This window comes from Paroedura picta, chromosome 10 (assembly GCF_049243985.1).
Source record: "Paroedura picta isolate Pp20150507F chromosome 10, Ppicta_v3.0, whole genome shotgun sequence".
Taxonomy (NCBI): domain Eukaryota; kingdom Metazoa; phylum Chordata; class Lepidosauria; order Squamata; family Gekkonidae; genus Paroedura; species Paroedura picta.
The window spans coordinates 88330088-88349542 of record NC_135378.1 but is presented as its reverse complement, the minus strand read 5'-3'; the positions used below and the strand labels follow the sequence as shown (position 1 = coordinate 88349542).

Below are 19455 nucleotides of genomic sequence, written 5' to 3'. Positions count from 1 at the left end.
ATCAAAAGCCTAACTGAAATCAAGATGAACTATGTCCCCAACATTCCCCTGATCCAGCAAAGCAGTAACTTTATCATTTAAAAGGTTAGTCTGACATGACTTGTTCTTGAGAAAGCCATACTGACTTTCAGCAATCATAGCTATATGCTCGAGGACAAAGTGCTTGATGATTTGTTCTAAAATTTTGCCAGCTATAGCTAAATAAATAAAATGGTTTGTAGTAACATGGCCAGGGGTAACTTGATCCTTCCCAGTTAACTCTTAATGTCAATAATGTCTCCTGTAGCAGCTGAGCATTGACCTAATCTTCCTATTGATGAAACCCTGAGGGCAAGGGCAAGACAGGAACAACTGGAACACAAAAGTGTGCAGAACAGAGGCACTATCAAAATGGAGATATAAGCCAAGACTGAGGCCCATTATGCACGGGGGGGGGGGGGGATAGCGCACATTCGGGGTGGAATGGCGGCGACTAAAATCACCGATAACGCACAGAGCCGGCTGCAACCGCACCACAGATTTGGTGCATGCCGCCGAAAAAGCCGCGTTAGCGAAACATGGAAGAAAGCGCAGCTTCCAGGTGACCGGGGTGCAACCAGAAGTGCCACCGGGGTCACCGCGTGCATAATCGGTTACTCTGGGTTTTGCCGCCATTGCATCCCGCCCCGTGCATAAGCGGTTTGCTTCACTTCTTCCCCCTCCACGTTTTCCATGTGACCCGAAATCGCCGTTTCGGCAACTGTGCATAATGGGCATAATTCTGGCTAGCCCAGTCATGAACCAAATGCTGGTTGAAGTCCTTTAGCTTTGATAGTAAATAAAGCTCCACTGAACAATTAATGAACAGTGATCAGAGCACTCATAAAAAGAATGGATGACCTACAGATATACTTCAGATTTCACATTTCCTCTACAGTTGCCCATAGTTCTTTTTTATTTTTACATACTCTTTTATTTTTACATAATCTGCAGTATAGTGGATTCAGTAAACATATTCTGGATTTATTCATGTCTGAATTTTGTTCTAGGCTCTGCTTTGTCTTCAAGAGAGTGAACTATAAGAGGAAAAGAATCGGAGTTCATCCCATAAGAGAAGAGGAGCACCATGAGACGAGCCAGTGGCCACGACAGAAAGGCAAAACAGAGGCACAGAAGGAGGAACTGGATGAAAATGGTGAGGCTCTCTTTGTTCATTTCCTTAGAATGCTGCCCTCTAGAATCTGACAGGCTTGAAAGGGTGAATAGTCTGTTGCCAGCCAGAAGTAAAATATGTTTTTGTGTGTGTCGGTATGCAATGGTGCCATTCAATTATGTGGCCTGTCTGAAAATGGATATAATAAAACAGGGAATCGTACAGAAAATGGCAAAAGAAACAGTGGGTTGCAGCCCCTTCCCCAGGAGGGAAGAGTATGGTGTTCGCAATTTTCTGGTTTAAAGAAAAGACAACTAATGGGAGAGAAGATGGGATGCCATGATGTAGATTTAGAGAATAATGTGTGGTATAGAGAAGGTGGGTAGAGAGAATTTGTTCTCTCTCTTGCAAAACAAGAATACAAGATCTACAGGGTCCAACCAGTTGTTTATGAAGGAGGATCTCCACAAATTGGGAACATGTGGCAGATGACCATCCTTGGATCCACAGGAGCCTGACAACTACAGCCCCATCTCGCATCTAGCATTTCTGAGGAAGTTGATTGGAAGGGGTACTGCGGACCAAATGTCAGCATTCCTGGAGGAAACTTCAGCCCTTGACCCATTTCAGTTGGCCTTTTGACCTGGCCATGGAAGCAGTGACGAGATGGCTCAAGCAGAGTCGTCTGAAGCTCAATCCTTCAAAGACGGGAGGTCCTGTGGCTAGGTAGGAAGGGTCCATGCGAGGAAGCGCGCCTGCCTACCCTGGATGGCGTGCAGCTCTCTATGGCTCACTCCGCCAGGAACCTAGGCGTGATTCTGGACGCCTCCCTCACAATGGAGGCCCAGATCACAAAGGTAGCGCGGCTGGCATTCTACCATCTCTGCCAAGCCAAACTACTAGCGCAACTAGCGCCCTACCTGGCCCCGGAACACCTAGCCACAGTGATCCATGCGACGGTCACCTCTAGACTGGACTTTTGTAACTCGCTCTACGCAGGCCTGCCCTCAGCCCTGACCCGGAAACTACAACTGGTTCAAAATGCAGCAGCCAGGATCCTCACAGCAACACCGTGGAGGTCTCATATCCGGCCTATTCTCCACCAGCTGCAATGGTTACTAGTTGAATTCCGGATCAGACTAAAGGTTCTGGTTATTACCTTCAAGGCCATACGCGGTCAGGGCCCAGTGTACCTGAGGGACCACCTCCCCGCCTATGCCCCCAAAAGAGCTCTGCGCTCTACTACCACCAACCAGCTAAGGATCCCTGGCCCTAAAGAAGTCCGTCTGGTCTCGACCAGGGCCAGAGCATTCTCTGTTCTGGCCCCTACCTGGTGGAACGAGCTCCCAGAAGAGATCAGGGCCCTGACGGAGCTTAAACAGTTCCGCAGGGCCTGCAAAAAGGAGCTCCTCCACCAGGCATTTGGCCGAGACCAGATGTAATCTACAGCAACCAAGGGCCCCTGTCCACTTTCTACACCTCTTACATAATTTTATAAATCTCAGTCATGTCCTCCCTTAGTTGTATCTATTCTAAATTGAAAATACCCTTATAATAGAATCATAGATTCATTGAATAATAGAGTTGGAAGGGACCTCCTGGGACATCTAAACCAACCCCCCACACACATAATGCAGGACACTCACAACCCTATTGCTCATCCATGGTAACCTGACACCCCCTTGAATCAGCCTCTCCTTCAGATGGCTATCCAGCCTTTGTTTAAAAATTCCCAAATGGAGAACCCACCAATTCCTGAGGAAGTCTGTTCCACTGAGAAACTGCTCTAACTGTCAGGAACTTCTTCCGGATGTTTAGATGGAATTACTTTTGAACTAATTTCATCCCATTAGTTCTGGTCTGTTCCTCCAGGGCAAGAGAGAACAACTCTGCTCCATCATCTATATATAATCAGAATCCAGTAGCACCCTTAAGACCAACAAAGATTTATTCAGGGTGTGAGCTTTTGAGTGCAAGCACTCTACGTCAGACTATCATAGAGGATAGAGTACAGTTAGAGTGGTTTCTCAGTGGAGAGGTGGGGGGTTCTCCATCTTTGGAGATTTTTAAACAGAGGCTGCATAACCATCTGACGGAGAGGCTGATTCTGTGAAGGATCAAGGGGGTGGCAGGTTACAGTGGATGAGCGATAGGGTTGTGGGTGTCCTGCATAGTGCAGAGGTTTGGACTAGATGACCACTCAGTAGGTCAGTAGCTGTCTCCTGGCCCAGCTACCTCTGTGCAGAAAAGGCGTTCCAAATCCTTATCTTGGGTGGAATCTTCTGTACTTTTTCCAGCTACTTCCACTGGCAGTTTGCTTGTTGAGTAAAGTATTTCCTTTGTCAGTCCTCAGTGGGCTCCCCTGGCAGAGTGAGGATGTGAACACGTACCTCCCCAGTGCTAGTCCAGCATGCTAACCGTCACACCCTGTAGGCTCCCTGCTGGTGGCCTCATGCCTGTGGGGTCTCACTGAAGCTTCAGAACAGACAGATGGAAATGTTTCGCTCCACAAGTAATTTAATCAGGAGAGTCATTGCTAGGGCTTCTTGAGGTGAGGACCAGCAGTGGCAACTGCTTGGCTGGTTGAATGGGCTTTTCAGTATACATGTGAGTGCTGGGGGAGGCAGCCGTAGGGGGTGAACAAAGTGGTGCAATCATGCAGAATATGTTTGGGAATCATAGCTGTGTATACACCCCCCTGAGGTCCCTTCCCTTCCCCCCCCCCAAGGCCACTTTGGTTGGTAGGAGGCAGGTGGGTTGGTTGACATGACTGTATAGGGTCATATCACCTGATGTTCTGATGGATAAATTGAATGATTGCAATCTGGATTTTCAGATAGTTAGGTTGATAGGGAATTGGTTAGAGAACCGCACCCAAAGAGTTGTTGTCAATGGTGTTTCATTAGACTGGAGGGAGGTGAGTAGCGGGGTACCTCAGGGCTCGGTGCTCAGTCCGGTACTTTTTGTTGTTGTTGTTAGGTGCAAAGTTGTGTCAGACCCAAAGTCTTTGAGTTTCATCTTCAGGATCTGGCCTTGTAAGGAGCAGTCAGGGCTGATACCCTCTATGATTGACCGGTTTGTTCGCCTTGCAGTCCAAGGGACTTGCAAGAGTCTTCTCCAGCACCTTCTTCTTCTTTGCTGCAGTCCCCATCTGCAGTGATCTTGGAGCCCAGGAAAATAAAATATGTCACTATCTCCATTTCTTCCCCATCTATTTGCCAGGAATTGAGAGGGCCGGATGCCATGATCTTTGTTTTCTTTTCTTTTTATATATATATATATATATTTTTCCCCATAAAGATAGAAATATGGAAATGAGACAGTATAAGTTGTTAATACAAAGAACAGTAAAATAGTCTTCATTTGTTACACTTAAATCCTCTCCATTAAATGTTTCCTTTTAGTTAAGCTTTGAGTTTGGGCTGGGAGGCACTGCGGAGATATACTTAATAATACAGATTCAGCTTACATAGGAAATCTAAACCCCACATTAACTACACAATAGTATGAACTTTTGCCCAAAACTTATAAGCTTTTTCACATTTCCACCACATTTAGGAAAAGAAGCCTACTTTATTACCACATTTCCAACATTTGTTAGCATAGTTTTTAGCAGTTTTAGCAGTCACTTTTGGTGTCACATATCACCTATAAAACATTTTATACTTGACATAGTCTAAGAGCCATCCTGACAGATATTCAACACCATATTTTCAGGTTTGAATTAAATGCTTGACATTGAACATTTCTTGTAGAACCGTATGAACTTTGGCCCTGTAACAATACACTAATAAAGAAGAAAAAAAGGGGAAAACCCCCCACTTTATCATGACATTTCCAGCACTTACAATTATATTGCCTTAAAAGTGTACAGAAGAAGAATAAAGAAAAGATTTCAAACATTGCTTCTCCTTTCCCTTCCCCAGTCTTCTTAAGGAGGTCTCATATCGAGGCTTGCTGCATCTTGCGGCTGCCGTAGACTTATATTCTGTCCAGTTAGACTTTGGCATAGAAAGTGCAGTTGTACTCTTTTCCGCAGAATATTCACCGATGAATCTTGAGGCAGTTGCATCTCCTGGACTCCGATATCAGTACAATTTTTTTCCTGAGAAGCTCCTTTAAATCAATTACTTTCAAAACAGATCCATGTATCTTTTGGTTGATTCTTGTGTACTGTTGCTTTGAAATGGCTGTATGCCTTTTTAAGAAGGGTGTCCTTATCTGGGCTGCGAGGCTCCAACATCCCCTTTTCGATCTCCGAAATTTCAGATTTCTCTTCTGCTGATGATTTCCCACCTTGTTTACTGCTGTCATCAACCACTGTTATTGATCCATCATTCCTGTTAGAAACTTCTTCCTTGCTGTCTTGGATCTTCTTGAAAATATTCTTAAGCAGACCTTCTGTAAATGCTTTCAAATCTTGGGTTTGTTTCTCTATTAGATGGGCCATTCTTTTTAACATAGACATGTTTTAGGCTTATAAGTCAGCAACCAATCTCAGGCAATTTTGCAAATAGCCAGTCCTTTAAGAGCTGGTCGCACATCAAGATTTCCTGGCACTAGTAGATGACGTTTTGAAGTCAGTGAAGCCAATAGTCTTGTCCTGGAGCAGAGTTCTCGTGGGATCTTCCCAGTCATGGCTCTTATCTCTTATCTCCGGAAACCAAAACAATTGCAATAAAAGCTATTGCTAATTAATCTAAGTCCTCTTCTTCTACATAAGAAAAATTGCCTGCCCCGAATCGGGGTTGCTACTCAGGCAGAGCGAGGGGGAGGGAAACAGAGAGGCGAAAAGCGTCTCGGAGAGAATACTTGCTGCTATCACACCACTTCTGCATTAAAATTTATCAAGAGGCAAATAAGATGCTCTGGTATTCCCATTTCTTTAAGAACTTGCCACAATTTGTTGTGCTCCACACAATCAAAGGCTTTAGCACAGTCAATGAAGCAGAAGTAAATGTTCTTCTGGAACTCCCTAGCTTTCTCCATGATCCAGCGTATGTTGGCAATTTGATCTCTAGTTCCTCTGCATCTTCGAAATCCTGCCTGTACTTCTGGAGGTTCTCGGTCCTCATATTGCTGGAGCCTAGCTTGTAGGATTTTGAGCAAAGCTTTGCTAGCCTGAGAAATGAGTGCAATGGTGCGGTAGTTTGAACATTCTTTGGCTTTTCCCTTCTTTGGGATTGGAATGTAAACTGACCTTTTCCAATCCTGTGGCCACTCTTGAGTTTTCCAAATTTGCTGACATATTGAGTGTAGCACTTTTACTGCATCGACTTTTAAGATTTTGAATAGTTCAACTGGAATGCTGTCACCACCACTAGCTTTATTGTTGCTCAGACTTCCTAAGGCCCATTTGACTTCACATTCCAGGATGTCTGGCTCCATGTCAGTAACTACCCCATTGTTAAGCTCGCTCTTGTATAGTTCTTCTGTATAATTTTGCCACTTATTTTTAATCTCTTCTGCTTCTGTGAGGTCTCTACCATTTTAGTCCCTTATCATACCCATCTTTGCATGAAACGTTCTTTTCATATCTCCAATTTTCTTGAAAAGATCTCTGGACCTCCCCATTCTATTGCTTTCTTCTATTTGTTTGCACTGTTCATTTAAGAAGGCATTCTTATCTCTTCTAGCTTTTCTCTGGAATTCTGCATTCAATTGGGTGTATCTTTCTCTTTCTCCCTTGCCTTTCACTTCCCTTCTCTCCTTATCTATTTGTAAAGCTTCCTCAGACAGCCATTTTGATTTCTTGAATTTCTTTTTCTTTGGGATGGTTTTAGTTGCTACCTCTTGTACAATGTTGTGAACCTCCGTCCATAGTTCTTCAGGCACTCTGTCTATCAGATCTAATTACTTAAATCTATTTGTCACCTCTACTGTATATTCGTCAGGGATATGATTTAGTTCATACCTGAGTGGCCTAGTGCTTTTCCCTACTTTCTTCAATTTAAGCCTAAATTTTGCAACAAGAAGCTGATGATCTGAACCACAATCAGCTCCTGGTCTTGTTTTTACTGACTGTATAGAACTTCTCCGTCTTTGGCTGCATAGTCAATCTGATTTCTGTGTTGACCGTCTGGTGATGTCCATGTGTAGAGTCGTCTCTTGGGTTGTTGGAAAAGAGTGTTTGCTATGACCATTATATTCTCTTGACAAAATTCTACCAGCCTGAGCCCTGCTTCATTTTGTACTTTTTAACATATTTATTAATGATCTAGATAAGGGGGTGGAGGGACTACTCATCAAGTTTGCAGATGACACCAAATTGGGAGGACTGGCAAATACTCCAGAAGATAGAGACAGAGTTCAACGAGATCTGAACACAATGGAAAAATGGGCAAATGAGAACAAGATGCAATTTAATAAAGATAAGTGTAAAGTTCTGCATCTGGGTCAGAAAAATGAAAAGCATGCCTACTGGATGGGGGATACGCTTCTAGGTAACACTGTGTGTGAACGAGACCTTGGGGTACTTGTGGATTGTAAGCTAAGCATGAGCAGGCAGTGTGATGCAGCGGTAAAAAAGGCAGATGCCATTTTGGGTGGTATCAACAGGGGCATCACATCAAAATCACAAGATGTCATAGTCCCATCATATACGGCACTGGTCAGACCACACCTGGAGTACTGTGTGCAGTTCTGGAGGCCTCACTTCAAGAAGGACGTGGATAAAATTGAAATGGTACAGAGGAGAGCGACGAGGATGATCTGGGGCCAAGGGACCAAGCCCTATGAAGATAGGTTGAGGGACTTGGGAATGTTCAGCCTGGAGAAAAGGAGGTTGAGAGGGGACATGATAGCCCTCTTTAAGTTTTTGTCACTTAGAGGAGGGCAGGATGCTGTTTCCGTTGGCTGCAGAGGAAAGGACACACAGTAGTGGGTTTAAACTACAAGTACAACGATATAGGCTAGATATCAAGAAAAAGTAGTTCAGCAGTGGAATAGGCTGCTTAAGGAGGTGGTGAGCTCCCCCTCACTGGCAGTTTTCAAACAAAGGTTGGATACACACTTTTCTTGGATGCTATAAGATGCTCTGGGCTGATCCTGCGTTGAGCAGGGGGGTTGGACTAGATGGCCTGTATGGCCCCTTCCAACTCTATGGTTCTATGATTCTATGATTCTATGATTCCATGATATATGTTTAACAAATTTAAAAAATATATTAAAATTAACTCCCACCCATTCGGCCTTTCCAGGGCCATCAAGAAACCTCAGAGTTTCAGGAAACCCTGGCTGAGAAAGCCTGATCTAGGGCATCCTGTCAGGCACAAAAGGAAACAGGAGACTGGCTTAATTAGATCCAGCAGCTCTCATGGGTTTTTATGATGATGGCCTGATTCTTCAGGACAATCCTTATAGTCTTTTGCTTTCAAAAATTACTTGAATGGCATAATTATATTTCATTTAAAAACTTGTCAGTCTTTCTGGTGCTCCTGTTGGGCAACACAGCTACTCTCTGATACGGTATAGTGGCTTCAGAAGCAAAACTCCTTGTGTGTATCCTGTTTTGAAAGCAGCAAAATTAACTGCTTGGATTACAAGATGACTTTTTAAAATTTCTTACATGTGTCAATGGGAGGGGCGGTGCCTCAGTGATTGAGTATATGCTAGGACTGCAGAAGGTTCCATCTTCCATAGCATCTCCAGTTCAAAGGATCAGACCTTTATCAATCTGAGACCTGGGAGAGCCGCTGCCAGTCTGAGCAGACAGTGCTGCCCTTGATGGACCAAGGGGCATTTACCTGCTAAGGTAGGTGTGTTCCTGTGGGTCTGCAATAAAAATAAATAATGTTTACAGTGGTATAATTTGTCAGCTGACTGCTCTGGGACTTGCTCTGTTTTTGTGCCAGAATCCAAGGTTTGTTTTTACAACTTGCGGAATCTCAGGGAAGAAAACGGCCTGCCTCTTGTTAAGGCATCAGCTGACAACCTGTGTACCTTAGCAGAGACCAAGCTGACCGGAGTCCTGCGGGCCATCTGCAAGTACAGGCAGAGCATCCACAAGGTAGAAATCCTTCCAGACTGCTATCAGTTTGATTGTTTTTTTCTGCTGTTCTGAGGTGAGAATAGCTAGAAATTCATCTCTGGAATCCTCTGTCTGTTTACTTGAGGGGTGACCTTGAGCCACTCACTCTGACCATTTTTGCATTAGAAGACATACCTTGTTTTAGCCTTGCTTTGGATTTCCTTTGGATGCTGCGAGACAACTCTAGGGTTTCTGCCTTCGGGCTTTCCTACCCTTATTTCCAGGCTGAAATCTGTGACGTGCTTTGTGCTCTGAATCTGATGGAAGCAACCTCCCATCATGCTTTGCTCCCTTCCCCTTTTCAGAAACTGTGGTGTTTTTTTTTTTTGCAATATGGTGCCTGCTTGCACCATTGTTTATATTGTGCTCTTTAATTCCACCATTCTCTGCTATTGATCACCTCACCCCTTCCCTCCATAGTGTTCTGAATGTAATTAAAAAAAAACCCTGAGTTATGATGTTATAACATCATAACACAGCTGTGTGAGACTACAAGACTTTTAAAATTAGAAGCAGTGTTTTAATATCATCACCCTCCTTTTAAAAAAAAGGCAGATATCCTGCCCCAAGGGTCCCGAATGTAATTATTTTTTTAAAAACTAAGTTATAATATTATAATGCTGCTATGTATGACTGCATGGCTGCTTTTTCAAAACTTAGTAAAAGTATTGTTACACGATCACCTTTTTATTTTAAGGTAGATTTTTAAGAACAGAGGGAAGGGATGGAGGATGGCTCCGAGGAAAGAGGCATTCCCAAACAGCTCAAAATGGCAATTGCATGCATTTTAGCATTTCGCAGCCCCAAATTAGACTCCATTCGTCTCCACTTAAAAAAAATGAAAACTGGATTTCTAGTAATTCTTTTGCTGCAGGGCAAGTGAAGAGGCAATTCAGGTCTGTGCGCAAAGAGGCACATCTGTGTGAAAACAGACAAAAAACTTGACCCTTTAAAAATGATATCCCTGTAAATGGTCTGTCATCCTAACCTGCCTTGCTGGGAGGATGAAATGGTGGAAAGGATACTAAAGTCAGCTGCTTTGGAGAGGGGGGTATAAGTGTGAAAAGGGGAGAAATGGCTTTGCTTTTTAGCTTCTAGGGATCTCCAGTCTTTTTGAGCTTATGAAATATTATTGCAGGGGGGCGGCACCACTACAAAATGACTGCCACAGGAGGTGGAGCCAAACACATACCCAGGAGGTGGAGCCAAACACATACCCAGAGAAACAGCTCAAAGGGGGCAAGAGTGGATGAAACAAAGACGGGGAAGATAGCCAAGGCAGAAAAGAATCCTTTGCCCCCCCCCCCCCAGCCTCCACTATCTCACAACTTATCTATGGGTCCACTGTTTCTGAAGAGTGGTGGGCAGGAATCAAGTGAAAAGCCCTTCATTTGTGTCATGGCAAACAGTCCCTGGCTCCGCCGTCACACGGCCACACCAACTTTTTCTGAAGCACTTGGTGGGTACCCAGGGAAGTACCCAGGCTTCCATGGGACCCTCGGGTTCCATGCTGGTGTGAATTAATAGAAGGGGGAAGGGTTGCTACAGAAAAGTGAGATGTGTCTAGACTTTTCACAATATCTCCTACCTTCTTGTATTGATATTCACACTTGATAGAACTCATAGTGTAATTCACACAAAAACTTATTTATTTTATTTATTTATTTATTTATCATACTTTTATACCGCCCTCCCCGGAGGCTCAGGGCGGTTTACATTATAACAGAGAACCATACATAAAACAGTCTGTAGAACATGTACACCAATAACCAACAATTGCAACCAAACACAACACAGTATAACAATAAACAATCATAACACAAACAGGTCCAGGGCTTGTTGATGGGATTCTGAGGGGGGTAGCTTATTGATTGAATTCTGAGGGGGGTGGGGGGGAGCAGGGGCCCTTGGTCGCTGTAGATTACATCTGGTCTCGGCCAAATGCCTGGTGGAGGAGCTCCTTTTTGCAGGCCCTGCGGAACTGTTTAAGCCCCGTCAGGGCCCTGATCTCCTCTGGGAGCTCGTTCCACCAGGTAGGGGCCAGAACAGAGAATGCTCTGGCCCTGGTCGAGACCAGACGGACTTCTTTAGGGCCAGGGATCCTTAGCTGATTGGAGGCAGTAGAGCGTAGAGCTCTTTTGGGGGCATAGGCGGGGAGGCGGTCCCTCAGGTACACTGGGCCCTGACCGCGTATGGCCTTGACTCCTCCCCCTCAGCATTCCCCATATGACTCCTCAGACCAACACAGCTACTCTCTGAAATATCAAGTAAATTTAGGACTTTATGATCTTGGGGAAAAGAAAAGCTGCACATAGTCACACATACAGGCTGGACTTCAGGAGAACAAATTAATAAAAAAGACGCATGTAGGAAATGGGAGGACCTTATTTTATTTATTTATATTTATAACCAAGGAGGAATATAAACAAATAACCAATGCTTGTAGGGAAAGTGTTAGAAAAGCTTGAGCTCAGTATGTGCTTAGGCTAGTAAGACACTCCAGAAATAACAAAAAAAGGTTCTTTAGTTATCTTCAAAATAAGAAAAAGAATAGGGACATGTAGGACCATTATGAGGTCAAGAATATGACATTGTAACAGGTGATGAAGAGAGGGCTGAACTGCTCAATTCCTATTTCTCCCGAGTCTTCTCTTGTGAGGGGATGCTCAATGTGACAAAATAATGTCATGTGATGAAGGATGGGAGTTGAAGCCTAAGATCACTGTAGGGGTAGATTATCAACACCTAGTTTATTTAAAGGGAACCAAATCCTCTGGGCCAGAAAAATGGCACCCAAGGATACTAATAGAACTTGCAGATGTAATTTCTGAGCATCTGTTCATTATTTTTGACAATTCTTTGGGAAAAGATGAAGTGCCAGAAGATTGGAGGTCAGCAAAAGAAGGGGGAAAAAGAGGATCCGGGTAACTATCACAGAATCATAGAATCATAGAGTTGGAAGGGGCCATACAGGCCATCTAGTCCAACCCCCTGCTCAACGCAGGATCAGCCCTAAGCATCCTAAAGCATCCAAGAAAAGTGTGTATCCAACCTTTGCTTGAAGACTGCCAGTGACCCTTCAGCTTGACGTCTATAGCTGGCAAAATTTTAGAACAAATCAACACTCAGTCTTTGAACAACTAGAGTGGATGGCTATAATTACTAAGGGCCATTCTGCACTCGTCCAAAATAGCACAATGGTTACAAATTGAAATCGCTACTGTTTTGCTGTTATGCACAACGTCGTTGACAATCTGCAGCACTCCTGAAACCGATCCGCAAAAAGCACTTTGTTGTAGCGCTTTCAGGGAAATCCCAAAAAGTGGATTCACCCTCCGGAAAGCGCTACACTCTTGCAACCAATCTGCAACACTAGCGGGAAAGTTCTGTGCGTTACCATTGTTGTGGTTTCTGCATAGTCCCTCCCCCTAGCTCTCTCCTCTGATCTTCCGGCGAAGCGATCGCCATTTTTTTCCTCCGAGTGAGCGGAGATCAATGCACCGGCAAGCCTTCGTTTACCCAGCGAGGCTTCCCTGGCTGCAGAGCAGTTTTAAGTCACCAAGCACGAAACAACACACAGCACCGTTTGCTGGTTTATTTTCCCTTTATTTTTCACTGCATTTTCGGCCGAAAATCGCGCCTGTGCCGGGGGGGGGGGGGTTAATTTTTTTTTCACTCGGGGGGAGCATGGCAACGATGAAACGGCAGCTCAAACACCACCTGCTACCTAGATGGGTCTCTCCGTTGCAACGACTCAACGCAGATTCGTTGCAGCGTGTGTTTTTTTTTAACTTCCTTAAAGGGAAAGGGGCTTTTGGGGATCATGATAACGGGTGCCCATTGGCTGCTTGACGGCCAGGGCGAGACGAGCTCGGCAATATCGCTTCCTGGCTAGTGATTTTTGCCAAGACCGGAAACCTGTGGGAAATGATAGAAACGCAATGGGATCCCACTACAAAGCCAGGCATGCATAACGATGAATTCCACAATTTAAAATGGTGTTTTTTTGTCCCACAACCAATTTGCCACATAGATCCTGGTGCAGAATGGCCCTATAGTCAGCATAGCTTTCTCAAGAACAAATCATGTCAGACTAACTTTATCCCTTTTTTTTGAGAAAGTTACTACCTTACTAGATCAGGGGAATGCTGTGGATATAGTTTCTCAATTTCACTAAAGGTTTTGATAAGGTTCCACATTATATTCTTGTTGACAAGTAGGTAAAATGTGATTTGGATCCTATTACTGGTAGGTGGATTGATAACTGGTTGACAGATCGCACCCAAAGAGTGCTGTAAATGGTTGTTTGGCATCTTTAGAAATTATTTCAATGAAGGAATAGAGGGGGTAATTATTAAATTTGTAAATGACACTAAGCCCAGCAGAAGACAGAGTCAGAATACAGGATGATCTTCTGGATGAACCAGTGGAGGGCTATGGAGATAGTGAGGGTTTTTGAGACCAAGTTGTATTAGGAAAGGTTGAGGGGGCTTGGTCTGTTTAGCCTGGAGAGAAGATGATTGATCACCATCTTCAAATACTTGAAGGGCTGTCATACAGAAGATGGAGCGAAGTTGTTTTCTGTTGCCCCAGAGGTTTGGACCAGAGCCAATCGGTTGAAATTCATTCAAAACAATTTTTAGCTAAACATTTGGAAGAATTGCCGTGTTGGTCTGAAAAAGCACAATAAAATCAGAGTCCAGTAGCACCTTTAAGACAAACAAAGATTTATTCAAGGCATCAGGACAAAGGGTGCTTGCACTCGAAAGCTCACGCCTTGAATAAATCTTTGTTGGTCTTAAAGGTGCTAATGGACTCTGATTTCATCTGGAATAAGTTTGTGATAGTTAGAGCTATTCCTCAGTAGAACAGGCCTCAGGAGGTGGTAGGTTCTCCTTCTATGGAAGTTTTTAAGCTGAGGCTGGGTAGTCATCTGACAGCAATACTGATTTTATGAACTTAGGCAGATGGTGAGTGGGTGGGCAGGAAGGGATGTGCCAGTATTTGTCCCTTGTGGCCCTTCCTCACATACCTGTGGAATTACTGAATTGGTGAATTTTCTCCAGGCCAAGCTAAATTCTGGAGATTTGTGGTGGTTTCAAGAAACCATGAGGTTTCCTGACAGCCCTGGGAGGGTTTCCCGAATGGGTGGGAGTTAATTGTTTATATATTTTAAAAATGTTTTATACTTATAGTGATACGACCATATATGGTCATATTGACACCCCCCCCCCCCATGGTTAATGTTGGTCTCGAAGAGTTGGGAAGGAGAGGGCCTCCAAGTAGTCATGTCTACAGCTATGCTTCCCAACCCTGTTCTGCACAATCATGCCACTTTTGGGGTTTCTTGAAGCCTGGATAATGTTTCAGGGGTTTTTCAACCGGAAGAATGTTGAGAAAGGCTGGGGTAGAGTGTCAAACTGGGGTCTGGATGATGCAGGTTCAAATCGCCACTCTGCAATGGAAGCTGGCTGGGTGACCTTGGATGGTCACACACTCTCAGCCTCACCTACCTTACAGGGCTGTTTTGAGGATAAAATGGAGAGGAGAGTGATGGAGGATGCTTTAGGTCCCCCATAGGGAGGAAGGCAGGAGATACATGCAGAAGATAATCCAGTCCCCAGATGTTAAATACTAGCTGGCTTCACTCTTCCCTCCCTCCCTCCTGTGGCCACCCACTTAAGGGCCAATTAAAAAAAATAAAACAACAAGAGAGAGTGAGAGCCAGAGAGAGAGCCAGAGAGAGCTTGCTTTTTCTGGGCAGTCTGCTGGCAGGGAGTGACTGGTTGGGAAGCATAGTTGTAGACATGACTACTTGGAGGTCCTCTCCTTCCCAACTCTTCGAGACCAACATTAACCATGGGGGTGTGTGTGTCAGGGAGCTCCTTGTTCCATTTGAAACCACCCGGATTTTGTCCCCTCTTCTCCAGAAGCAGTTATGCAAAGTGGTGCAATGGTACTTCCAGCAAACAGGAAGGCTTGCTAGTGCACATTTTAATCTTTTGTTATTTCCTCCTGGCCCTTTGGACAGTTTTAGAGGCTGCCTTGCAGACTCTTGCTGTTTCAAAGTGAACAGACTTCATAAGCCTTTTCCTCAGAGTTATGGCAGCATCTCTGATCAGCTGAGCACTAGTGTTACTCATGGCTGCTGATAACAGTCCATTAAATGGACCAGTATGCTAAGCACACAGCTAGAGCTGCCAACCTCCAGGTGGCACCTGGAGTTTTCCTGTTATTGCAGTTGACTTCCAAGCAATCAAGATTGGTTCCCTGGAGAAAATGGCTCCCATGGAAGGTGGACTCTCTACCATTACTCTCCATTATAGTCCCTCCCCTCCCAAGCCCTATCCACCCCAAGTTCTCCCTGGAACTGGCCATCCTGCTTGCCATCCAAAGCCACACTGTCCATTTCCCTTCATGGAAGGAGCCTGCCCGCCATTAGAGCATCCTACTTCTTGTGGGGCATAAAAGCAGAGATTGGGCTCACAACAAGGCAAGCGGCACCATGAACTATCACTTCTTGTTTGCTGCATCATTTTGAATGGGCCTGTAATGCCCTGGCTTCTCCTGCTCCAGCACAGGGGCAGCCTCTCTGCCCTCTGGGGGCATGCTGGGGTGTCTTCCTTCTAGGCCTCCATTACCCAGGAACAATCCAAGCCATGTGATTGGGGTGGCACCAGAGGGGAAGGGGAGGCCAAGAATGACTGGGTGGGGGGGGGTCTTGAAAAATTATGTGAGCCTTCCCCCAGAGAAGCCAGATGCGGCTGTGCCAGCTTCAGGGCTGAAGGAAGACCAGGAGGGTATGCAGGAGGCTTGATGGCTCTGGGGAGGGGATGCCCACGTTAGGCAGCCCCTCACATGGCCCCCTCGCACCAGCTGCAGTATCTAAGGCTAGGGTAGGGATGTTGCTGAAGCTTATTCACTGCACATGCAAATGTCAGCTTCCTCTTTGATCTCCTCGTCTGCAGATCTCTCCAAAGCACAGACTGCGCATTAATGAGATCCTCCAGGCTGTGATCCGCTCAGCCCGCAGCATAGACTACAGACTGGCTAACGTGATCATCAAGCTGGCCTCTGAGGATATGTTGAGGACAACTGTAAGCTCCAAAAGGGAAAAAATACACTGCTCACCTGCCTACCTGGATAGGCCTTCCTGGACATGCACACACGTACTAGTCCCTGAATACTCTGCATGAACATGCACACGCGCACGCACGCACACTATTCCCAAGTCACTGGTGGCACCTGCAAGGAATGCAGATAATATAAATAAATAAATACATAAATAAATACATAAATAAATAAATAAGCTCTGTTATTATAGCCCTCTCTTTCCAGCTGACCCAGGGTGGATAATAACAAAATAAAACATAAATAATATGATTTACTTAGTTAAAACCACATTGAAATTGAAATTAGTTTTATTTAGAAACGATCACCTTAAAAACATTGCTGAGAGGGGTTTGTTTACTGTATATTGGCAAATCAGTGTTTTGTGGGTGGGGTTCTTAGGCAGAGAGGCCAGTGCTTCCTTCATGTTAATTGCTGGCCTCAACCATAAGCCTGGCAGAACAGCTCTATCTTATGGGCCCTCTGGACCTGCTGATCTCTCCAGGGAGAGGGTTCGACCAGCTATTTTGATTAATGGGAGTACTTGGTGGATGTACCATGACTTGCCTTGGTGGATGTACCATGAATTTTGTTCAGTGTGGTACTGAGGTGCTCTTTGATTAACCTCTGAGTGTTAACAAAAACAAAACAAACATTTTCCATCCAGAGTTGTGATTTTTTTAACAGCCACCACAATGGCTATTCATTAATGTCAAGTTTACCAATTATCCAGAAATCTGCTAAGTAAGCAATCTTGCTCATGTGTTAGATTTGGAAGATCCTTCGAAGCCATGGCAGCCATGAGCCTCGAGCATCTCATGATATCAATCTTAGGGTCTCTCAGAACCAGCCGCTGGAATGGGGACATCTTCAGCACCAGTCCAGAGCTCACTGCCTCGGGCACCACATCCAAGGGATTTCACTCTCCAGCCTTACCTCGGAGGGCAGCCCAGGGATGCTGACTTGGTAGCAGCAGCAGCCAAAAAACGAAGTCCTAAGGGAAACAGCATGTTATGCATGAGCTACCTGTCATTTTCCTCTCTGGATAGGTGGGGGTTGGAGGTTCCTCCCCTACTTCTAGAAAAAATCATTCCAGTAGACAAAAATGGGAGTTGCGTAGGTCAGGACAGCTGCTGTCATCTCTTACCTTTGTCTTATATGAAATCTTGGTCCCTTTTGTTGCATAGGATCTTCAGGACCTGTACCAGGATGCAGCTGGTGACATCCTGGTGGCCCTCTGGAATCACTTCCCTACTGAAGTGTTGGCCAAGCTCCTGGAAGGGTTCCAAGGCAGACTCCTTCCATATCGCAGCATCCTCTGTGTATTGGGCAAACTGGCAAACCAAGGTGTGTGACTTCCTTTTGAGTGGCTTTTAGGCTCCCCCTCCTCCAATGAAAAATATGCCCTTGCTTGTGAAGTATATGGTAACAGCTGCAAGGATTTTATGTGCATCAAGATGGAAAAAAGAACCTCCACCAGTTTGTATGGACTGATCAAACAAAATAATGGAATAGGTGGCAGTGGCAAAACTTATATATCTGATGATGTACAACAGACTAACATCAGACTTCAGAAGAAAATGGAATCCAATTTAAGACTATATTGATCAGTAAAAATGGGGTGGAAAGAAATAATTGATTTATAAACAAAACATTTATGTTTTCCAGAAAAATATCAGTTTTTCTTTTTCTCTACACCTTTAAGAAATAGTAGCTCTGTAATATGCAGTATATTATTTAAATATTTAATCTTGTTTTATTTATATTAAACAAGATGAAAAATATGTCCTTGTTGGGGGAGCTTTTAGTCAACTACATGAAAAATGACAGAACTAGCCATTTCATGAGTGAGTAAATGAAATTATCAAATCTTAAGCATAGTTAAGGATACATTTCCTTGTTTTGGTGACATGACTGAACATTTATCTCTGTGAAATAATAAGAGTCCTGCTGGACCCATCTAATCCAGCATTGTGTTACATGCAGTGGTCATCCAGTTGCTGTGGAGGGCCAGAGAACAGAGCATAGAAACCAAGTCCTGATATTCTGAGATTTGTTGATTCTGAATATGGAGGTTCCCTTAATTTCCAATAGCTAGTACCTATTGATGGACCTCTCCTCCATGAATCTGTCTAACCCCTTTTTAAAAGCTAACCTTGACCATCACTACACTAAAGTACAAAAGAAGCTGTAATAGACACAGCTCCAATTGATGGGATATCAGAAAACCAGGAAGTAAAGGGTTAATTCTTTTCTAAGACAGTGAGCTTGAGTGACAAGCTGCTCCAAGCACTCTGACTGGTCAGCAACAGCTGTGAGAGAAGTAATATGAGAGCCATATGCTGTTGGGAGTTATTGAGGTTCTGACAGAAACTTGCTTGAGTGAAGATCGTTCTGTGTCTTAGCGGTAAAACATCTACTTTGACAATCTTAGTTAGAGAAGATAGTCTTGACTACTATGTCTGGATTCTGCATAGGCTGAAAGCCAGGGCCATTCCACACAACTTAAATGTAGCCGAAGTCTTACTTTTTGTAAACGCTCTTAATTTAATGTTCTGCAGGACGTTGTAAACAAACCGCAACACTCCTCTCAAACTCCAGCAACAATCGGAATTTTATAGCATTTAGGGGGAAATCCAGAAAAGTGGATTCCCCACGAAAAAACCGCTGCACTTCTGAGCACAAGGTGCAACACATCAGCGAAAGACATGTGCGTTCTCATAATAGTGGTAGAAAGAATGTCCCTCCCTAGCTCTTGCCCCCGAGCTTCCGGAGACGCTATCGCCATTCCCCCCCCCCCTTAAACTGGTGAAAACAACGAATAAGCGAGGCTTCTTCGGCTGAAGTGCTTAACAGTAAAACAAAGCTCCCTTCTGCAATTGTATTTAAAGTTTCATAGAATCATAGAATCATAGAATCATAGAGTTGGAAGGGGCCATACAGGCCATCTAGTCCAACCCCCTGCTCAATGCAGGATCAGCCCTAAGCATCCTAAAGCATCCAAGAAAAGTGTGTATCCAACCTTTGCTTGAAGACTGCCAGTGAGGGGGAGCTCACCACCTCCTTAGGCAGCCTATTCCACTGCTGAACTACTCTGTGAAAAATTTTTTCCTGATATCTAGCCTATATAGTTGTACTTGTAGTTTAAACCCATTACTGCGTGTCCTCTCCTCTGCAGCCAACA

At 44.4% G+C, this 19455-nt stretch overlaps 1 protein-coding gene across 3 annotated transcripts in view; it reads left to right on the top strand.

The window, feature by feature from the left end:
• The window catches only part of LOC143819608 (maestro heat-like repeat family member 5), a 113622-nt gene that overhangs the window by 4725 nt on the left and 89442 nt on the right, over nt 1-19455 (top strand). For 2 of the 3 annotated variants that reach the window (XM_077301438.1, XM_077301437.1), the window contains exons 2-5: nt 1029-1174; nt 8986-9140; nt 16130-16258; nt 17459-17618. In XM_077301438.1, the coding sequence (XP_077157553.1) occupies nt 1029-1174; nt 8986-9140; nt 16130-16258; nt 17459-17618 (590 nt within the window). The remainder of the gene's footprint in view (nt 1-1028; nt 1175-8985; nt 9141-16129; nt 16259-17458; nt 17619-19455) is intronic. The other variant, XM_077301440.1, reaches the window with a different exon arrangement.